At 34.8% G+C, this 20000-nt stretch overlaps 1 protein-coding gene across 1 annotated transcript in view; it reads left to right on the top strand.

Moving 5' to 3' along the window:
- Positions 1 to 20000, top strand: part of LOC135203464 (multiple PDZ domain protein-like) — a 658890-nt gene that overhangs the window by 296544 nt on the left and 342346 nt on the right. The window contains 6 exon segments of the mRNA XM_064233189.1: positions 1411 to 1524; positions 4727 to 5215; positions 5577 to 5750; positions 8080 to 8247; positions 14734 to 14973; positions 17012 to 17242. Coding sequence (XP_064089259.1) covers positions 1411 to 1524; positions 4727 to 5215; positions 5577 to 5750; positions 8080 to 8247; positions 14734 to 14973; positions 17012 to 17242 — 1416 coding nt within the window.

Here is a 20000-nt window from a genome sequence, read left to right as displayed (position 1 = left end):
GAGACAGAGAGAGAGAGAGAGAGAACTTACGATCGATATGTTATTTATGTCCATCTTCTTTAAGATGGAAGAGTCTCTCTCTCTCTCTCTCTCTCTCTCTCTCTCTCTCTCTCTCTCTCTCTCTCTCTCTCCATGTATTATTTAAGTGTAGTGACTTTTTAGTTGTGTAATTGTGAATTTGTGTTGCGTCCCTGCGGTTGTGCAAAGTGTGTGCGTATGTGTGCGTGTGTGTTTGTTTGTAAGGAAAAATGGCAGTGTCTAGTGAAAGCAATGAAATTCTTTTAAGATTACAAATATTAAATTTAAGATGTAAACAAAAATGGGAATGTACTATTCCATATATGTTTGTAAGTCTATGAAGTAATATACAAGTGGGTATTGTAAAATTTTAAATTTACTTCAATAAGTGTACCCAGTAAGGTTCCATTTCACACACACACACACACACACACACACACACACACACACACATATATATATATATATATATATATATTGTTAAGCAAATTCTAAATGAAAAAAGATACTGTAATTCAAACTTGTGTTTTTGTTGTCCGCATAACTTGGAATATGTTGCTATGGGCAACATATGTTGTATATATCTGGAATATTAAGGCATTTATTTAGAATAAAAATAAACCGTCATAAAGCCAAAATTTCCGTTGTTTTTTTTATGTTAATCTTTAAGAAACGTAATTTTAAGACCGAAATTAGTTATAATCAAGCTCATGTAAAAGTCTGCAATTTTTTGCAAAATTCATTTAAAGCCTTTTACATAAATTCATCCAAACATTTTTGATAATTTTTGGTCAGGTAAACAGTAATAGAAGAAACTTTATCCAGGGTTATTTTGACAACCATAATTAATTTTTTTAGTTAATTCTAGTTTAAGTTAGTTATCTGCAAAAACTGTAAATCTAAGACTTAGGTTTATCAGAAGATTTAATAAACTAATCAACAGTAACAATATAAAATTTGATTTTGCAGTTTAAATTGAAGACCTACTTACCCTAATAATCAGTAGTAACATTATATACTTACAGCTTACTGTTTCAATTTAAGGTCTACTACGTACAGAATTCCCTCTCTCTCTTTCACACACACACCTATATATATATATATATATATATATATATATATATATATATATATATATATAGATATATATGGGTGTGTGTGTTTGTGTTATGTTACATTTTATTGGTCAAATGAATCAGTAGCAACTATTTATACACACGCACACACACACACTAAAGTTTACTTTTAAGGCCTACATAACCTTGGATTTTGTCTCATAAGTCTAATGAAAACACCAGCTTTTTAAATAATATTAAATTTTATATAAGCCTAAATTCGCCCCCTGGTTTGCTTCTTGTTGAGTCTAACGCCAAGAACTTGAATAACAAACAGGTGACGAACTACCCAGGTTGTCACCCACCCACGTGTGGGGGCAATGCCCGGACGAAAAGTTCCCTCCGAGTTCGGCCCACCCGTCTGAACGGTGACCTGGTCGCCAAAAATAAAGTGAGCCTAGAGGCCTTGTGCCCTCCCCAGGGCCCTGTCTCGCTCTGGGGACAGAGACGAGAGAAACGCCTTTGGGTTTTTTGCTATTTTCCGTGTGGACCACCTTTTGATATATACCACCTTTTCACGTGTTTTTAGTTTGTTGTTCTTCTTCTTGTTGGTCTATTTCTCCTGCTTCTATTTCAATTTCTTCCTCTTCTTCTTTTTTGAATCTTGGTGTCCAGTTTTTGGACAACCTGACCACCTTTCGCACGTCCTAGTATATTATTCTTCTTCTTTCGTCTGTTCCTCCTCTTTCTTCTTTTGTTGTCTTCTTCTCATCACCTTCTTCTTTTCTTCGTCTTCGTACCCAGTTTTTGGCCATTTTTCCACTTCCCACAGGCATCATCACCATCTTGGTGCGTTGCACTCACTGGCTCTTCTGCTCACCAAATTTCAGCAAAGCTCACTCACTTCCATTGTTAGTGTTGTTGTTGTTGTTGATTTTGGCTCACAACCCACCCCTCCTCCTCCCCATAGATGCAACTGCCCATCCCCCTCCCCCTTCCCCTTCCCCCTCTTTCCCCTTTTAATAATGTATGGGTAGCTATGGCAACGCTAATCCACTGGTCTGAATAATGTAGTGGCGGGGTTTGTCAAATGCCAAGTGGTATAGGTCTAGGCGTATGATGTATGTAAAGGTTAAGTTAGAAAATGGGTGTAATGTTTCCTCATATTTTTCAGGTACTTCATTATTTGTTGCTATATGCATAGATTGTATAAAGTTAATGTGTTTTTCGTTCTATTTATTACATTTTTTTTTGTAATTGTACACGAACGTGTCAATTTTTCAAGTTTGTAATAACCACTCTTAAGTCTAGGCTCCAATTTCATACGTTTGCAACAGGAATAGCATATACTACTTTTGATACAAAAATTTGTCTATTTGACAATAGCATTACTAAATATTTATTTTTATGCAAAGTTTATTCTCTATTTAACTTTAAAATTATTACTAAATCTTTTGAAGACGAGTATTTTCCTTCCGCCTTTTATAAGAAGAACCATTTGTTTACATTTATTTCAGGTTATATTTCCACAAAAGATTTTGATAATGTTTCTTTACGTTGCGTCCAAAGACGAACATGTACTGCAATTAAACTCTTAATTAGGTTCCAGATTAGGTACAGAAGGTAGAGAATAACTTCCATTTTTCCGTAAATAGAAAATTAATTTGAACTACAAATGGGTTTTGCTAACTAGGGCAGGGAACCTTTGACAGAACTCAAGGCAGTGTATCTTTTTGTATGTATAAATGTCATGGTTTGTAGGCTTCAGTTAAACCTAAGGAATGAGGTACTTGCCTATTTTATTGACAAAAAATATTAGGATTTTGAAAGATTGGTAGCAACTAGTCCAGCTCCCTGTTCCCCTCCTTTCTTTTATTTCCCAAATCTGAGACTACTATTTCATAGCCCCAGATGTCTGCACAGAACGTTTCTGTCATAATAACACAGTATATTAACTGCATCCTCGTCCACACACACTTTTGTGTTTAGCATTTGAACTTTTAATGTGTTTGTGACAATACTGATCTGACATGTAAACCTAGAACATGCTTCTCTTTTGTTATTGTTTTTATTGTTTGAGTTAAAAAATGGCATGGTTTGTTATGTTTTACTCACAATTCAGATACAATTTCCTCTCCTTCCGTTGTGTTTTGATATCCTTGTATGTAACCAAAATGGAAATATGGAACAACATTAAAATTCGTTACACAAACAACCACTGAGGTTCTGGAGCTCTGTACTATATGCTTTTTTTTCAAGTTATTGTTCTGTTTTCAAGTAGAAAAAAAAACACCAATTGTTTAGATAGTTGGATCGAGTCTGAGGTGAAACTCTCATGCAGTGTCGAGATTCAGTTCATCTCCATTGGACAGTTTTTCAGTTGCTCATCTTTTTATCTTTGAGAAAGCATCATTTAATGACTGTGCTGTTATTGAGAGTTTAAAATATTTAAGCTAGTGTGCTACGTGTCTTATCCTATTTTGAAAGAAAGCTGAATATATTTTATAGTAACTTGATTTGAGATAGTCTACACATGCAACATGATACTAGGTATTCAATCATTAAAATGGTATTATTTATGCTTGTTTATATTGATTTTAAAACCTATTTTGTCACTTAGCTTTTCCTAGATGGAGCCTTTCAAGTACTACAGTTCAGTAATTGGCTTAAAATTTTGAATGTAGATACCTCTTAAAAAAATGTTAATTTTTTTTACTTAAAATTAATTTTTGAACAAGTTTCAGTTAAAATATTAATTTATAAATTAGTTTTTTCCAGAATTAAAAATGGAATATTGTACCGTTTTCTTTTTTTCAAAGAATTAGCATTGGAGACAAAACAGTAATGGATAATTTTCCTAAAATTTCTTTTATTCCACCGTATTTTTTTTTAGATGTTCAAAGTCCCACAACTGTGTTCATTTTTTTTTTTATTGAAGGAAATCATCATTTCATCACACAGGGCACATGGATAAATTTGAATTATACTGCACAAAATATCAACTGTGTTATCAGTGTCTCATAATATGTTCTGCATTACCACAGCAAGCTTTTCACTCACTTGTATGCAGCGAACAGCAAAAAGCTATGCTTGTCTTGCTTCAACAAACTCTGTCGTTTACAAATGAAACCGCCCTGCTGTTAAACAGGGCCTTGTGATCTTGAACCAGATACTTGCAATGTATTCAAAGCAAACTAGATTGCAACAAGCAATATTTGTTCTTTATCGTTCATGTGAAGCAGTCGTGAATCCCTCTCCCATCCCCATATTAACTTGTGTCAAAGTCCCCTTGTATCAGATAGATTGATTTCACATAGTAAGAGAAAGGTTTTAACCCTTGGATATGCAAATCTCTACGTGTAGATTCATGAGTGACTGTTTTGATGTAGTTGCATAATACCTGTCTCACCTGATGTGTAACATAGTACGGTAGATGTTTTAGTTCCTCCTGTGTTGGATACTGCCATGCTATCGTCAGTGTGGCATTCAGTAATTGTCAAATTTGTTGATGACCTAATGTTGAGTTTATCATTTCATTGAGTTCCATAATAATATAATTGGATAAATTACTTATTTAACCTGTTGATGTTAGTTTTAGTCTCTTATTGCATCTCTGAAACCCATTTTAATGACGTCCTCCTTCCCCCTTCCAGCTGGGCGAGCTCCCCAACAGCGATGCCATCCGCTCTGCCCTGGGCGAGCTGGAAAGCAGCGAAGAGGTCAACGTGGTGGAAGCCATCAATCCAGCCCTCTCGCCGCCACCTACCTCCTCGTCTACAATCATTGCCGACGTGCCTCCCCTCTCCTCTGCCTCAGCTTCCATCTCTCTTCACCATCAGCCTCTTGTGCAACAGCTTCCTCCTCCTCCTGCACCCACTGCTCCAGCTCCTGCTCTTCCTCCTCCCTCTGCTGCTGGCATTCTGTCTTCTTCGATCTCCTCTTCGTCTTACACGACTACCACCAATGTGCCTCAGCTGGCTAGCATCTCTCAAGTGTCCTCCGGGGTGGGAAGCGCCGATGCTCGTCTGGAAGACATTGAGCTGATGATCGACAGCGACTACACGGGAGAGCTCCGGCCCTCCGTGGCCAATGCCATTGAACGGAAATGGTCTAGGATTGTAGGACCTGAATTTGAAATTGTGGTAAGTGGGGCATTTTTTTTATCTGTTTCTTTTTTTAGCTGTTCGCAGTCATGATTTTTCTCAAAGGGTCATTTAGTAAAAGACAGCCATATTATAAAATTAACTTAAAAATACATATAGACCTTTAAAAAATGTGTTGTATTAGATAGAAAAATATTGCTTTCTTGGTACTTTGTAGAGGATAATGTTTGCATATAGTCTTCCAGTTGAAATTGTAAAATAGGTAAATACTGTGGTATACTATTATTACTGTATTTTTATTTTTGAACTGATAGACTCCAAAGTCCTTCCTTGTCTTGATGAAGTGCTCCTCAGTGATATAAAAAAAAAGAGAGAATACAAATTTTCCTTTGTTTTGCAGGTTGCTCAGCTAAGTAAATTTGAAGAAGGAGGCGGACTAGGGATCAGTTTAGAAGGAACTGTGGATGTCGAGGGTGGAAGGGAAGTCCGTCCTCACCACTACATCCGCTCTATCCTTCCGGATGGACCTGTTGGAAGGAATGCGAAGCTTTGTAGTGGAGATGAACTGCTTGAGGTAACATTATCTAGTCCTTAAATGCTTTAGGAATTTTATTTGTTTCTCTAGAAGAAGCAGTTTTGTAACCTAGCACCATGTGATGTATTTATATAAAGTACAAACCATTGCTTTAACAGATCCTCAGAGGATTTTGTTCACTCTTTCTTTTGTGTTATTTACAGTTTTCATTTGGCTGAGGGTGTGGCAAATGTATAATTTGATAAAGTATTGTATTTTATGGCATGTGGTAGTTAAAGACACAAATCTACCAGTCAGTTATGCCACCTTTTACCTGGTCCAAAATGAATCACTCTTCAGGATAATGTAAGACTCAATATGCCATGTGTAGATTTTTTTCAGCCAAATATAATACTGAATTAATTGCAGAGTACTATAATCTTCATATACTGAATATAAGCCTCTGGTTTCAGTATATAGTATTGTGCTTTGCATTTTTATGAGCGGGAGATGGCTGTATTTTTCAGTATAATGTTTGGAAAGTAAGATCTGGAAATGCTAATATAATATAGGAATGAAATTGAACTCGGTCAAAAGTGGAATGTTAGAAACATTTGCCTACATTGTAATACATTATGGATTGTACTTTTTACAGTTACAGAAGCTTGAAAAGTTCTATTTGGCAAAGAACTTGATTCTAGTTAATGTTCAAAAGAGGAAAGGTTTGATTCCTACCATTTCATGAATCTGGTTGAGGTTGAAATTTGCAACAAGTTTTAAATGCCTCATTAACCTGTGCACTCATATACTAGTATATGTGTTAGAACTGGTCAGAAGTTTTTATACTGGAATATGTATGAAGTATTTTTTTTATTATTTAATCATCAATAAATAAGAAAAAAGTGCTCTTATATTGATGATTTAATTGTTATTGGTAGCTTACAAAGGAGAACTTTTTTCAATGAATGTACTGGTGGGGTTCTCTTCATTGATTAGAACTTTGCCTAAGTTCTAGCTGGTGTGTGTGTGAGTAGTATGTGTGTGTGTATAAAAGCCAAGGAGAAGGACAGCAGAATCCCCATTTCAATCTCATTCTCACAAAAAAAGGAATACTACTAGGGAGAGGGAGGGATTGAGGTCCTATCCCAATGAAATGGAAATAGGTTTGTACTAGCCCTCTATGTGAGAGATGTATTCTAAAAAATATAATATAATTATTTCTATATTTATTTGTTCTGATGTCTAAGGCCTTCTTGAAGAGTATTTAAACTGTGCTTTTACATAAATTGAAGCAAAATCCCCTCTTCAGTGCAAAGAGAGAAAGCAAAAAGAATTTCTATGAAGCCTTTTGTGATTTATTTTGCAGCAATCATGTAGTAAACAAGTGTGTATGACAAAGTTTACATTTTTAGAGAGGAAAACTCTTAAGAATTATTTCCTTCACATCAGCTCCTTGAATTTTATTTTTGTTAGATACTGTACCTGTGAATTAGCTTATGCAGTACTGTATAAGATTAAGCAGGTACAGTACCATGTCATGAATATTGGGTCAAAACTCCTGCATAAAAAAAAGTAAACAAGAAATCTCGAAGAAAACCAGGAAGTAGAGGAGTAAAAGATTTGAAGACAATAAAAACATGCAGTATACATAATGGAAAATGAATGTAGTCTGCACAGTGGATACAACACAAGGTTGTAGTACTGAACTGGTAGAAGTAAAACTTCAATGTAATTGGTTAGCTAACATACAAAGAAAGAGAGATGACAAAATAGATAGAGCACAGGAAAGATGAAAACTTGAAACTGCAAAAATCTGATGTGCAGTAACGGGAAAAACTGTTGGTAGCTGACTCGGCATCAGTTACCGGAGAAGTCACGTGATTAACCAGGCCTTAGTAAGAACGTACAGTTCTAGACTCTAATAGGGTCATATACTATTGAGAGCTGAAAATCGGAGTAAAGGAAAGTTAAAGAAAGTGGACAGCTAGGTGGAATGAAGTCAAGGAGAATTGATGAAAGATAAAAGGGAGAAAGCAATGCAGCTGAAGCTGGAGTGACATTGCAAAGGAACATTTAATACAGTCTACAGAGAGTATATACGCCACACAGGACATACGACTATATGTAGTTGGTCTCCCTCAGCACGGAGCAAGACCTCCGTAACAGATCTTCATTTTTCATACATTTACCATATTTTATTCATTTATTTAGTTAGTAGGCCATAAGTTATTTTTGAAGCTCATAAGTAGATACTGTATAAATCAGTATTTACCTTAATTATTATTTAAAGTGAAGTAACCATTTGAATAATTGCATTGTATGTTTTAACATTTTGACATCCCATGGATATTTCTGAGACTTACGTATTAACAAACCATGATTCTTACAGGTTAATGGGCAGAAGTTACTAGGACTGAACCACGTGGAGGTTGTAGGAATCCTGAAAGAACTTCCAAGATCAGTACGTTTAGTTTGCGGGCGCCGTGCTCCTGGAGCACCTCCACCATTACATCCGATCGACGCCCCAACAGCGGACAGAGACACGTTTGCTGCTAGGGTGGGTATTCCCTGGGTTTTGTTTCCTTGCTTTATGTTCTCACCTTGTCTGAACTCAGAGTTTCTCAACCTTTTATGTTTAGGCTTCTGGTCGTTGCATTTTCAGTGTTCCCTCATCCACAGTATGTATCTCTCTAATCTGCACCAGAGATGGATGAATTTATGCCATTAACTTCCTTTACAGTTTTCATTTCATGGTTGATTACCTATTATTTAAACAGGTATTGAAAGTAGCCCATCATTAATTTTATAAGGATAGGATTTGCAAATGGAATTTTGATGTGTAAGATTTGTAATTGCATATAGGAAGCAGCACATAGACAATAAAGAATAAGACACTTAACTAACTTTCAAGCTTATATTTATTTCTGCCAGATTCCAAATATGAGGTATCATGTAGTTCCTCTAATAACCGTCTTGTGAGTTGTAGGTACTGAAAAACTACTTTGAAACTGGATCACAAAAGGCTGCTGATAGTAAGCATTCTAAATTATATTTAAGTAGCAGTACTAAATGCAGTAAATAAATGTTCATAGTAGCAATATATTCCAAAATGACATTTCAAGTCAGATTTGTTTTGCACGTTACTGGAGAACACTTACAGCTGTGAAATACGTACTTGCTTTATCAGCCATGAACGTAACAAATGTGTCATTGCTTGTGAGATTATAAATTATTTATAGTGTATAGGGACACTTTAATGTACTGCAATAAGCTTACATATTGCACACAGAAAAGTAAAATTGTTTCAGTGCATCACTTTCGGAACGTTTACCACCTGAGTAGTACAGTTGTAGGCTCCTTTGGATCATACCATGTATACAGTACTCCATAGAGGATAAAACCACTCATATCTTCAATAATGAACTAAAGTATACAGTACTGTACTGTTACCAGTCTCCCTTACTGTCATAGACTCTGTAAAATGATTAGGTTTGTGGTCAGTCCCTTGCTTTACCAAACTGATAATTGTCAAAGAACCAAAAGTTCATTGTCATATGTACAACTTCATTGGCAGTGTAAACATGTTCATTTTCAATCTGTTTACAGATAAGAGAGGTACTGTGTGTCTTTATGATAAATAGTTTAGGCCACAGAAGAATTTAGAATAAATACAACATGGCATTTGGTGTTTATGGTTTTGTTAATGTTTGTGTGTACATGCATTAATACATTAAACTTTTAATTCATGTGTCTTTTAGTGTTTTCACATTTTATTTCTGGGATTGTTTGTATATGTATAATATTTCTACAGTCACATTCATGTTTTGTTTTCATTTAATTAACAGTGGTATTGCATAGATGCACATATTTTGTTTATTTTTTGCTATGCTCCTTTGATTAAGGGATAGAATGGATATTTATCTTGGTTACCTTTGCTGTTTGCTTAATAATTAGAGTGAAACAAAGATATGAAGCCCGGAGACTTAAACATTTGGTTGTTTTTAGAGCTGATAATGAATTTTCTCAAAGCACTAATTCCACTATATATGTTTATTAGTATTATACAATTGAAAGACAACAGTAGTAGCCTTTTTTGCTGATGATAGGGTATATTATTTCTGTTAATTTATAGCATATTCATGACATTACAGTATATGGTTTTTAAAGTTGTATATTTTGAATTTAATCATTCCAGGGTATAATATGTTAAAGCAGAAATTTTGTTGATACAGATGAAAAATAGCTTTGATGGTCTCCTGCACACAGCCAGGTTTAATTTACTTAAAGAACATTCATTTCAGTTTTATTATCTTGATTCCTTTCCCTCCATGTTAACATACATTTTTATTTGCAGTTCCTTTCACGTATTTTATTTGTTTGACTTTTCATTTTCTCAGCCAGTGTTATGATTGTGCAACACTATTAACAGTTGTTAATTGCTAATCTGACAGAATCGTTTGAATGCCATAGTTCTTATTTTCCACATGCATGTTTGTCGTGTTTGTTAGATAGCGTAATTTAAGTCAATGTCTTTTGTAAATGTGAAATATTATCCATAAAATATAAGGTTATAAAATCTTGTTTTAAATATTTTCTCTCAATTAGTTTTATTTTACTTTTCAGAGTAATACATTTGCATGCCATGTCATACAAATTTTATTTTTACTCTCTTTTACTATAGCTTTTCTTTGATTCATGTGTACACTTAATAATCCTCAGTATTTGATTTGATTTCTGTCATTATTTATCTATGTATTTCTCTCTCCTTCTCTCTTTCTCTCTCTCTCTCCGTCTTCTCTCCCTGAATTGCCCCGTTGATTGCTGGCTTTTCTCACGGTGGGTTGATGAGTGGGCTAATGTTGCCTGTTTTTCTTTTCATGTCATGTGTATTATTTGGCTTTTGTAACCGAATGAGTATTGCACAGATGCTAACAATATCTTGGCATTTTTCAATGACCCTGTACATTACTGTTGTCTGGTTTGCTGCTTAACATTTGGTCCTCTTGACTCTGAATTTGACTGATTAACTGCTTCTTTAGTTGTGTTTTGATGCCTTACATGTATGTATCAAGGTTGCTAGAGTATCTATAACTATGTTATACTTGAGTATTCTGCTGTGCAGCTGTAAGCCATGGTATCTTTTCTGAACTTTTTAAACATATACAATTTTTAAATCTCATGTTGGAATGTCTTTTTTTTTGTTTTTTTGTTTTTGCTTAAGTGACATCTGTTAAGACTGCAGTATTATGTACAACTTTTTGGCATGTCATTTCAATTTACTAGTCTTTGAGGTAATTATCAAAATACCCAAGGGTTTTAAAATTGAATTATATTAAAATTAAATTTTGATATTCAATACATATCATTGTGTCATAGTCAGACAATTTTTTGGAATGACATCTTTGAATAATTTTGTACAGTTTTTAATCACTGCAATAATACCTTTTAAGAAACAGAGATTCAAGGAATTTCCATGAAATATTTAAGAAAAGCGCTCTAATAACTTGAAATAAAAACATAGTCACCCAAGTTTGAATTTTTACCACTGATAAAGTTCAGTAAATCTATAGGCTCCAGTGTCAAATGTAATATCTGCTTCATATGTTAGGCCTATTGAGTTTCTTCTAAGATTGAATGTAGAGTTGCTCTGTATTTGACTAACTTGTAGGCAAGTGTGGCAAAGCATGTTTTCTCTCAAGTTCTTGGTTTGTTTTCACTAAAATCTAGTTTGATTTGACTTTTTATCTTTCGTCTTTCCTTGTTTTCTGTTTTAACCAGAGAAGAAGCAAATAATATAGACTGTGTAATAAAAAAAAAAGGTTCTGATATAGTGTGGTATGAGTTGCACACAGTAGATAATGGTTTTAATTAAAATTTCTAACTTTTCATGACCTGAGTTTATTTATGTTTGGACATATAGGTGTGACTCAGGTTATATCAAAATTAGGTATGAGTTTCTAAGGATGATTACACACACATACATTCCTGGTTAAGCTGTTGAAAGATACTTGAACACATTTTTGAAAGGCCTTACGTTGATTTTTATGAGGATTCAAGTATCAAAATGATAAATTACAGAAGATGAATTATTTTGAGGTGAAGGGAAAACTGTTTCTTGCTGGTAAAAGAAGTCTTGTATTATTACTGGAAGAATGCAAAAATTTTATGGCCTTTTTATGCATAGGCAAACTATTAATGTCTTGATTAATTTTTTTTACGGGACATCACAAGTTCATTATACACAATGTGTTTAAATGGAAGTGACTGATATGCGAATGGTTTTTTGGTGTTATTAAAAAGCATCTTGAACATCAAATTTCCAGTTTCTTTAGCCAGGTCCAAAGTGTTTTTTTAAGTGAGGTGTGAATATTAAATCTGTAGTGGTAGTAGTTTGTGATAGGTAGTTAATTTTTAATTTTATCTATGGCATAATGGTTTCCCCATTATTGGACTTAGGTATATTGTTATGACAAAGTACTAGCTTCCTTTTTATGTAGTGGAATCGGGTAATATTCATAAATTTCTCTTCAGCTTAGTTAAGATCCCAACCATGTATCTTGATGTTCCAAGGAGCTGTTTTCTAATTACTGCCAGCTGTATTTGAGTATGGAGTAAGACCAAAACTTTTAATTCTTGACAGTTTACTCTCGTCTGTTTCCAAGTGATGTGCTTTCCATAGTCAGCTCACACATATTAGTGAGTACCTTTTGGAGCCTTGATTTGATGTCCACTTTAGAGGGACAGTTCTTTGCTGGTTATGCAAGAAGTCTTGACTGAGATATTATCTAGTTCTTTTAATGGACAGTTCTTTGGATCTTGTAAGAGTACGTATTCATGATAAAGTTATTATTACATTACATCATTTTGATTCAGGATTTTGCTAAGGTCAGCTTATACGTCAGTGATTCCTAAACTTCTAAATGCTTGGTAGGCAATGGAAGCTTGGTTCTTCTTCATATTTTTGCGTGTTACTTTGGCCGATGGTTTTACAAGACAGCCAACATTTCATAGTTATTCCTGTGTTTTATTAGTGATTTTTTGATGATTCAAAATTTATTGTCAGTGAGAGAAATGTTTGTGATGAGAGGAGGAGAAATTAGAGGCTGTGTTTTCTCATCTTTTAGGTGAAAAGTTATTATTTTTAACTTGGATCTCAATGTCTAAGGATGAGTCCACCTTCCGTGGGTCCCTCTTAGTGTTAGACATTTCAAGAACTGCTTAGGATCCATAAGTAAACAAAGAATAATATGCCCCTATGGTTTAATGATGATAGGTCATTAACAAATCTAAAGGTATAACTAAATAAATCAGCAACTAAGTTAAAAGTTCAATTACTGCATAGCTTAATCAGCCATCAATAAGGTTAACATTCACATGTTTTTCACAAAAAATGGAAATCCAAATCAGCCATACTGTGACTAAAATAAGCACCATAGGGATACCTAATCTTTGCCTTTAAGTTTTGATATTGAATGTATTCAAATTATTTGCAGTACTAAACTAAACGTAATTACAAATTGGTTTTTCTAATAGTTATCTTTTTTCTTTTTATATTTACAAATCTAAATTAAATCATTAACTAAGGCTGCAGTGTACTATAAGGCTTTTCGCGGTTATGTTGTATAAAAAGTACCGGAATCAAAGATAGACAACATGTAGTCACCAGGACCTTCAAGATTTCATTACAAATAGCAGTAGACTCTAAAACGATCTTCTGTAACTGGTTAACCTGCTTTAACAAGAAAGAACTTCTTTCCACTTATACAAAAATATTTTTCCCTAACCCAGGATTTTCTGAGGTGCTTTCTAGCATGGTTTTAATAACCTTCATAATCAGGTAATTGCCTTCACAAAGGCACAGCCAATTTTTGCCAATTGAAATTTACCTGTGAGTAAAACCTTTCAGTATTGCAAATACAAAACACATAAGATGCCCAGTCAGTAAGAAATGGTGGATCCTCAAAGATTAATTTTGCATTACAGATGCCTCAGTATGCTTGCTAAAGAATGATAAGGCTTTGCATGGTATTTTTCATTCCTTCTAAGAGAATGGTTCCTTGTGAGTCATGTAATCTGTGTGGTTTGGCGTTTACCAAACCTCTCTTGAGTTCAGCTGTTGTGAAAGGAACTGCTTATGCTTTGCAGCCTTAGGATTGCTCTTGTGGTTTTGTGGATAGAGCCAAGTGATGCCTTAATAGATGCAGGTTGTGCTTCATTTCGATTTGCAGGTTTTAGATAACAGAAAAAAACATTGCAGTGCTTATAGGTTTGTCTCTGGCTTTTGCAAATAGGGGTTATGTTCGTAAGATATTTCTACAGTGGGTGTGAGATTTTTTTTATCTAGGAAAGGATTTAATTATTCACATATGATAATACTTTATTTGTTCATAATGATTTTTAATAAAATGTTTAGTTTTGTGAGCCAATTTCAGTGGGTCTGAAACCAGTTTTTTTGGGGTTAACATTCAATAGTTTAGTCATTCAGTTTGTCTGTGTTTTTCATATTAACTTCGTATCATTAGTGTACTAAAATAGGAGTATTATTTTCTGTAGAATTATGTATTTTGTAGTTTCAGCAAAATAGCAAAATTATAGAAGATACAGTATACATAGATATGTGTTCCTGCTCCTTGTTGGGTTAGGTCTTAATATATTAAAGAAATGTCCAAGATTTTAAGAATAGGATTATTGTACTGTGTTTTGTCATTATGAATGGTGGGAAAATTTACATTGATGTTGTCACGTATGTCTCTGTAGGTGGTTAAGAAACAGTAACTTCAAGTTCTACATATTGAAAAATAGAGCATTATGTCATTAAATATTATGAAGAAGCTAAGAAAGCATTATAGAGTATGACCTATAAGGTGCATTTGCCACATGTTTGGTAAAATATATTTTTGTATAGGCTATATAAACTTTATATTTTGATATGAAAAAATTTCTTCTCTTTCATATTATGACAAGTCAAGACCTGCTTTATCCACCGTTACTTGTTGATGAGCGTAAATTGTATCAATCTCAAATTCTTGGATTCTTATTTCAGAATATTTTGGGTGGCTCCCTTCAAAATCTGATTCCCGGGTCTGAACGACTCGTAAAGGCCAAGTCTGACGGATCACTAGCCTCGTCAGCCACTGCAGCAACAAACGAGACCTCTTTCAACCGAATGAAGAGCCGCAGCCTAGAACCTCTCACTGGCCTGGCCATGTGGAGTTCTGAGTCACAGGTTATCGAACTCATGAAAGGGGACAGAGGTCTTGGCTTCTCCATCTTAGACTATCAGGTGAGAAAATAACAATTTTTTTGGAAAACCCTTTTTAAAATGTTGAGTTCTACTTGCTCTTAAGTATGAAGATAACAGAAACTTACTGTTATTCCAGTGAGGATGAAAGGAAAGCATTGATTGGTAGTAAATATTCCTGGTCTTACCACTCAGTTGGGGGAAAACTGAAGTTGGCTCCTATAGGTGTTGTCAAACAGCCCATATTTTTTTTGCAAAATATAAAAACACAGTAATCCTTGGTCATTTATCACTATTCATAACATTATGATTCTTTGAGGGTTTTGATTTTAGTAGTGGAAGGACAACCATAACCATAAAATTTTACCATAGAGAAGATAGCTGTGTGATAGCTACATGAAATACAACAATTGCTTCACAAATGAATTTCCATGTTCATCTTGGGAACTAAACAAATTCCATAATTCATGCTGCCCGGGTCATTATTCAAGGATTTCTTCATATTACATCAGAAATTTTGGCCAAGGCCTTACAGTCTTCGAATATGCTTCTTTTAGCATTAATTTCCTATTGTTCCATGTTAATGGGGACTCCTATCCTTAAGGAAAGCCTGATGTCCTGATTCCCTTGATTTCAAAAGTTGATTCAAACACTGATAACTTAACAGAAAGTTCATCAAGGAATCGGCATGAGGTCGGTGGCCTCAGTGACGTGGCTGTTATGGTGTTGGCCACAAGTTCGATTCTTGGACATTCCACTGAGGGGTGAGAGATGTGTATTTCTGGTGATAGAAGTTCACTCTTGACGTGGTTTGGAAGTCACGTAAAGCCGTTGTTCCCGTTGCTGAATAACCACTGGTTCCATTCAACATAAAAACACCATACAAACAAACAAAACAAACAAACAAGGTCAGGTTCTGAATTTTACAAAAGTAGCTTGGGATTGCAAGCTGATCACACTTTACCATGTCCCCAAGGAAGCAACTTCTATGCAACAAAGAAAGAAGTTGCAGTGTACCACTGTTCTGCTGCAGTTTGAAGTTTCTACAGCCGATCTTTTCTCTAAGTTTTTTTTTCTGCCTCCCAGCAAAGATTATCCAATGCTTTAAATATTCCTATCAAGGATGCTTACGACTGTGGTGACCACAGGAGGTCTTATGTTATTTATACTGTAATCTGAGATGAAGTTTAAATGCGTAGGTTGAATTGCTCTCCTCAAGAACAATTTTCCTATGCCATAGATTTTGGAAATTCTCTATTTCTAGTTGCTAATTACAGATTGGTATTCATTTTATCTATTTGATTTTACTCTTAGTGTCTTCTCTTTGCTGTGTTTCGTTTCCTACATAAGGATGTTAATTTTTGAAGACACAGGATGGGTAGTGCCTGATAAAATGTCTAAATAGGTTGATCTTCTATTCTTGAACTAGATTTGACAACCCTGAACAAATATGGGACCTGTCAAATCTTAACTAAAAAAAGGATAAATTTTGTCTCCATATATCTGATAGTTCATGAGATCAGAATTCTCACCTGTTTTTTAGAAGACACTCCTGCCAGCAGTAAGAAATGGTGTAAGACCCCTGCAAATTATGCAGATTAAGTGAGGTTCATAATGGGGTTTTGTAGATGAAATAAGTATGGTGTCGGAAATAGAGGAAAATATGAATTATTGAATAAAATTGTAATAGTAATGCAGTAGCTACAAAACAAAATAATTAATTTTAATGAAAACAAGACATTATAAGAAATAATACAATACAGTGCAAGCATAAGAAATAATACAATACAGTGCAAGCAAGCAATACAACTTAAGTGACTACATACGCAGTACGTATGTAGCATCGCATTGCTCTTTACATTGTTAACATCAATAAATATTTGCAGCTCATTGTTTTCTAATGAAGGAATTGAAAGTGGAATGGTTTATAATTATACTACCAACTATGTTGGTGTTTTGATGATGTGCTTATAAAAGATTTTAGTTTTTTTAAGTCATATGTTATGAATTAGTAATGTATATACGTTTTTACAGTTGATTATGTAGAATGATTGCTTATGTGGCTCATTTTCTTTTGCAGGATCCACTCAACCCTCAAGAGACAGTCATTGTAATACGCTCATTAGTCCCCGGAGGTGTTGCCGAGAAGGATGGCCGGTTAATACCTGGTGATCGCCTAGTAGCCGTCAACGGAACCAACCTTGAAAATGCAACACTGGATCAAGCCGTGGCAGCTCTCAAAGGAGCCCCCAAGGGGCTCGTCTCAATAGCTGTTGCCAAGCCCATCAGCGTCCTTGAATCAACTGGTCAGGTGAGTAACACCACTGATCCTGTTGTGACGAATGATGACAGTTCAGAATCAGAGGCAGAGAACCCTGCTTTGCTCGGAGTCTCTCTGGGGAGTTCGGCTCTCGTCAAGTCCGAGAGCTTCTAACTTTCCTGGTGTATCCTTGTTAATCGCAGCTTTTTATTTTAAGTCAGTTTATATTTACTTTTGTCTGCTTCAGCTTTGTGATTTCTACTTGGTTTAGTCTTTTCTGGTTTAGTTTATAGAGCCACCTGAAAGGGTGAGTGTTCCAAGACAATCTTGTTCCCCTTGATGCTATATCATGTAGGAAACCTAGACTTTTAATAACCTTCTTATTTACCATTGATGTCTGTAAGACTATACTAGTTCCATTCATGTTTTTTGTGGTCCAAGATTAACAAGGATATAATGGAAAGAAAAGAGTGTGGTTTTAAGTCTTAAGGATCAAAAATATGATTATGGAGTAGATGTCTATTTTCTGTACAGAAGTAAAACCATTGGGCTATTTGATGCACTGTTTTTAAGAGTTGTGCATAGTCTGTGTTCTGTCTAAGGTTTTCATTGAGGAATAGTGTACTATTTGGATGTTGGCACTACATTGTGGAATGGGTAGAAGTTTAGTTAAGGCATGTGGTATACTACACAGAGTGGTGACATTTGCACCCCAAGGGTGTTGTTTGTAGAGTGTATTGTTTTCGTGGCTTTGGCAACAAGGAAGAAAAGTGTCATGTGGAGTACTTTGCCCATTGTCTGTTTACCAAGGCTGGGGCTGGGGATGCTTGCTAACTAATGTTACTGTTATTTCACATGCTGTATGTTGTTCAGACTGAGAAAGGTTTTAGTTTTGTATTGTCTTTTTGTAATATTGAAGACAAACTGCCACTATAGCTTAGGTAACCGATTTTAATTAATAATGACAAAATATGGAGGTTAGACTATTGATAGCAGTGTTCATTTTAATTTTTAAGTCATTTGATTTAGATTGAAGACTACAGTATATTATTTATGCCTAAACGATTAGAAAAGTATGTGTGCGTAGATGTTATGTTTGCACTTTGATGCTCCGTACATTAACATGTATTAAAAGTAGCTGTTCAGCAGTAAAAAACTATTCATAGGTGGAAGACATTTTCATAATTGTCAGATTTTCTTATAGAAGTTCAGTGTTTTTACAAAATCTAATGTTGTACTCTTGAAAATGCACCAAAGATTACATTACAGGATCCATTTATTAACTTGTGATTTGAGCTTGAGTATAAAGTATTTTGATGAAGGTCACAACCAGTTTCTCCCAAAAGAGAACTTTTAAGCTCAATGATTTAGTGTTAGGCACAGATCTCACTTGATTTTAGCCTTAGAAGACAGAGATATGAGATGCTGCCGAAATTTTAACTGGTTAGCGATATGGGATGTTTCCCAAGTTTTAATCACTCCGAAGATAGAATCGGTCTTCTTTTTAGAGGGGTTTCGAATTTTGAATATGCAGACGTGTACTGTATTTGCAAAAAACGTGGTTTTAATATGTTTTGACTTCATATATATAGTGGATATATATATATGTGAAATAGTCTTGTATTCAATACTTTATCGAGAGGTGCTACACAGAGAGAATACTTTTGTAAGTTTGAGGTGACCACTTTCCTTGCATTGCACGGGTCACGGTAAGTGTCAAGAGTGCGGAGTTGTGTGCATAACCTTTTCCATCGTGCTGGACATTTGATAGTTGCATTTGTACATATATATATTTATATTACAGATATTTTGCTAATGACCATTTGCATGTTCATTTTCAAAGGGCATGTATATTTGAAAATACTATGAGTTTGTATGATGAAATTTGACATTTACATAGGTACAGAATTATGGATTGATTTTTTAGGAGAGATTTGCTTGCTTTTAACCTCCTCCGAGTTGTGTCTCGTCGCTCTGGTGGTCAATAAGGCCACTGTCTTCTGTCGTGCAGTTTAGTGATTTCTCTTGCGTGACAGACGTGTTTAAGCATACTCATTGACACAGAGGCCACCAGGCACACTTGTTGGATTGTGTTAGTATGGCATCAGTTTTCCTCAGGAAAAGATTTGAGCACCTTTTTTTTCCACCTTCCCTCACGTTTGATTGTATTTTCCTTCCCCCATGGTCTGTTACAACCTGAAATTGTGAAAGAAAAGTACACGGATCTCTATAGATACCCAGATATATATATATATATATAAGACATAAATATTGATACAAGCTATTTTAATAATGTATTTTTTGATGTGCATGTTATTTGAACCATATGCTAAGGTAAGTCTTGATTACCACGAAGATAATGCAAATTGTTTTGTAAATCAGTGTTTCCAGTCTATATGCCATGTTGGTACGTGTGAATGGAAAATCTCAATATTGTTTGGTTTTTCAAAAAACTCATCTCACGTGTTTTATTTGATTTTGCGAGAGGCCGTCAGCTGGCCCATCTCTCAATAATTCAACTCAATATATGAAACTGTGTAAAAGTGAGGGAGACTATAGATTTTAATGGCTTATATTTTGGGTGTGATCTAGTTGGTTATTGCAGAATTGCAGAATCATGTCATAATAGAAGTATGAGATAGATTTTGAACACTGGAAATTCTTTTTTTTTTCTAAGTTTGTGCAATGTAAGAAATTGTTGCTTAACTGATTATATATATACACTGTTGAAGAATAAATTTGTAAACTATTTCTTCTTGATCTCCATTGTTCCCTGAGCACCTTTTAGTAGTTAAGTAATGAATATAAA

The sequence above is a fragment of the Macrobrachium nipponense genome, chromosome 36 (genome assembly GCF_015104395.2).
Source record: "Macrobrachium nipponense isolate FS-2020 chromosome 36, ASM1510439v2, whole genome shotgun sequence".
NCBI lineage: Eukaryota > Metazoa > Arthropoda > Malacostraca > Decapoda > Palaemonidae > Macrobrachium > Macrobrachium nipponense.
Note: the sequence above shows the minus strand (reverse complement) of the source record. Positions and strands in the feature narration are given on the sequence as shown.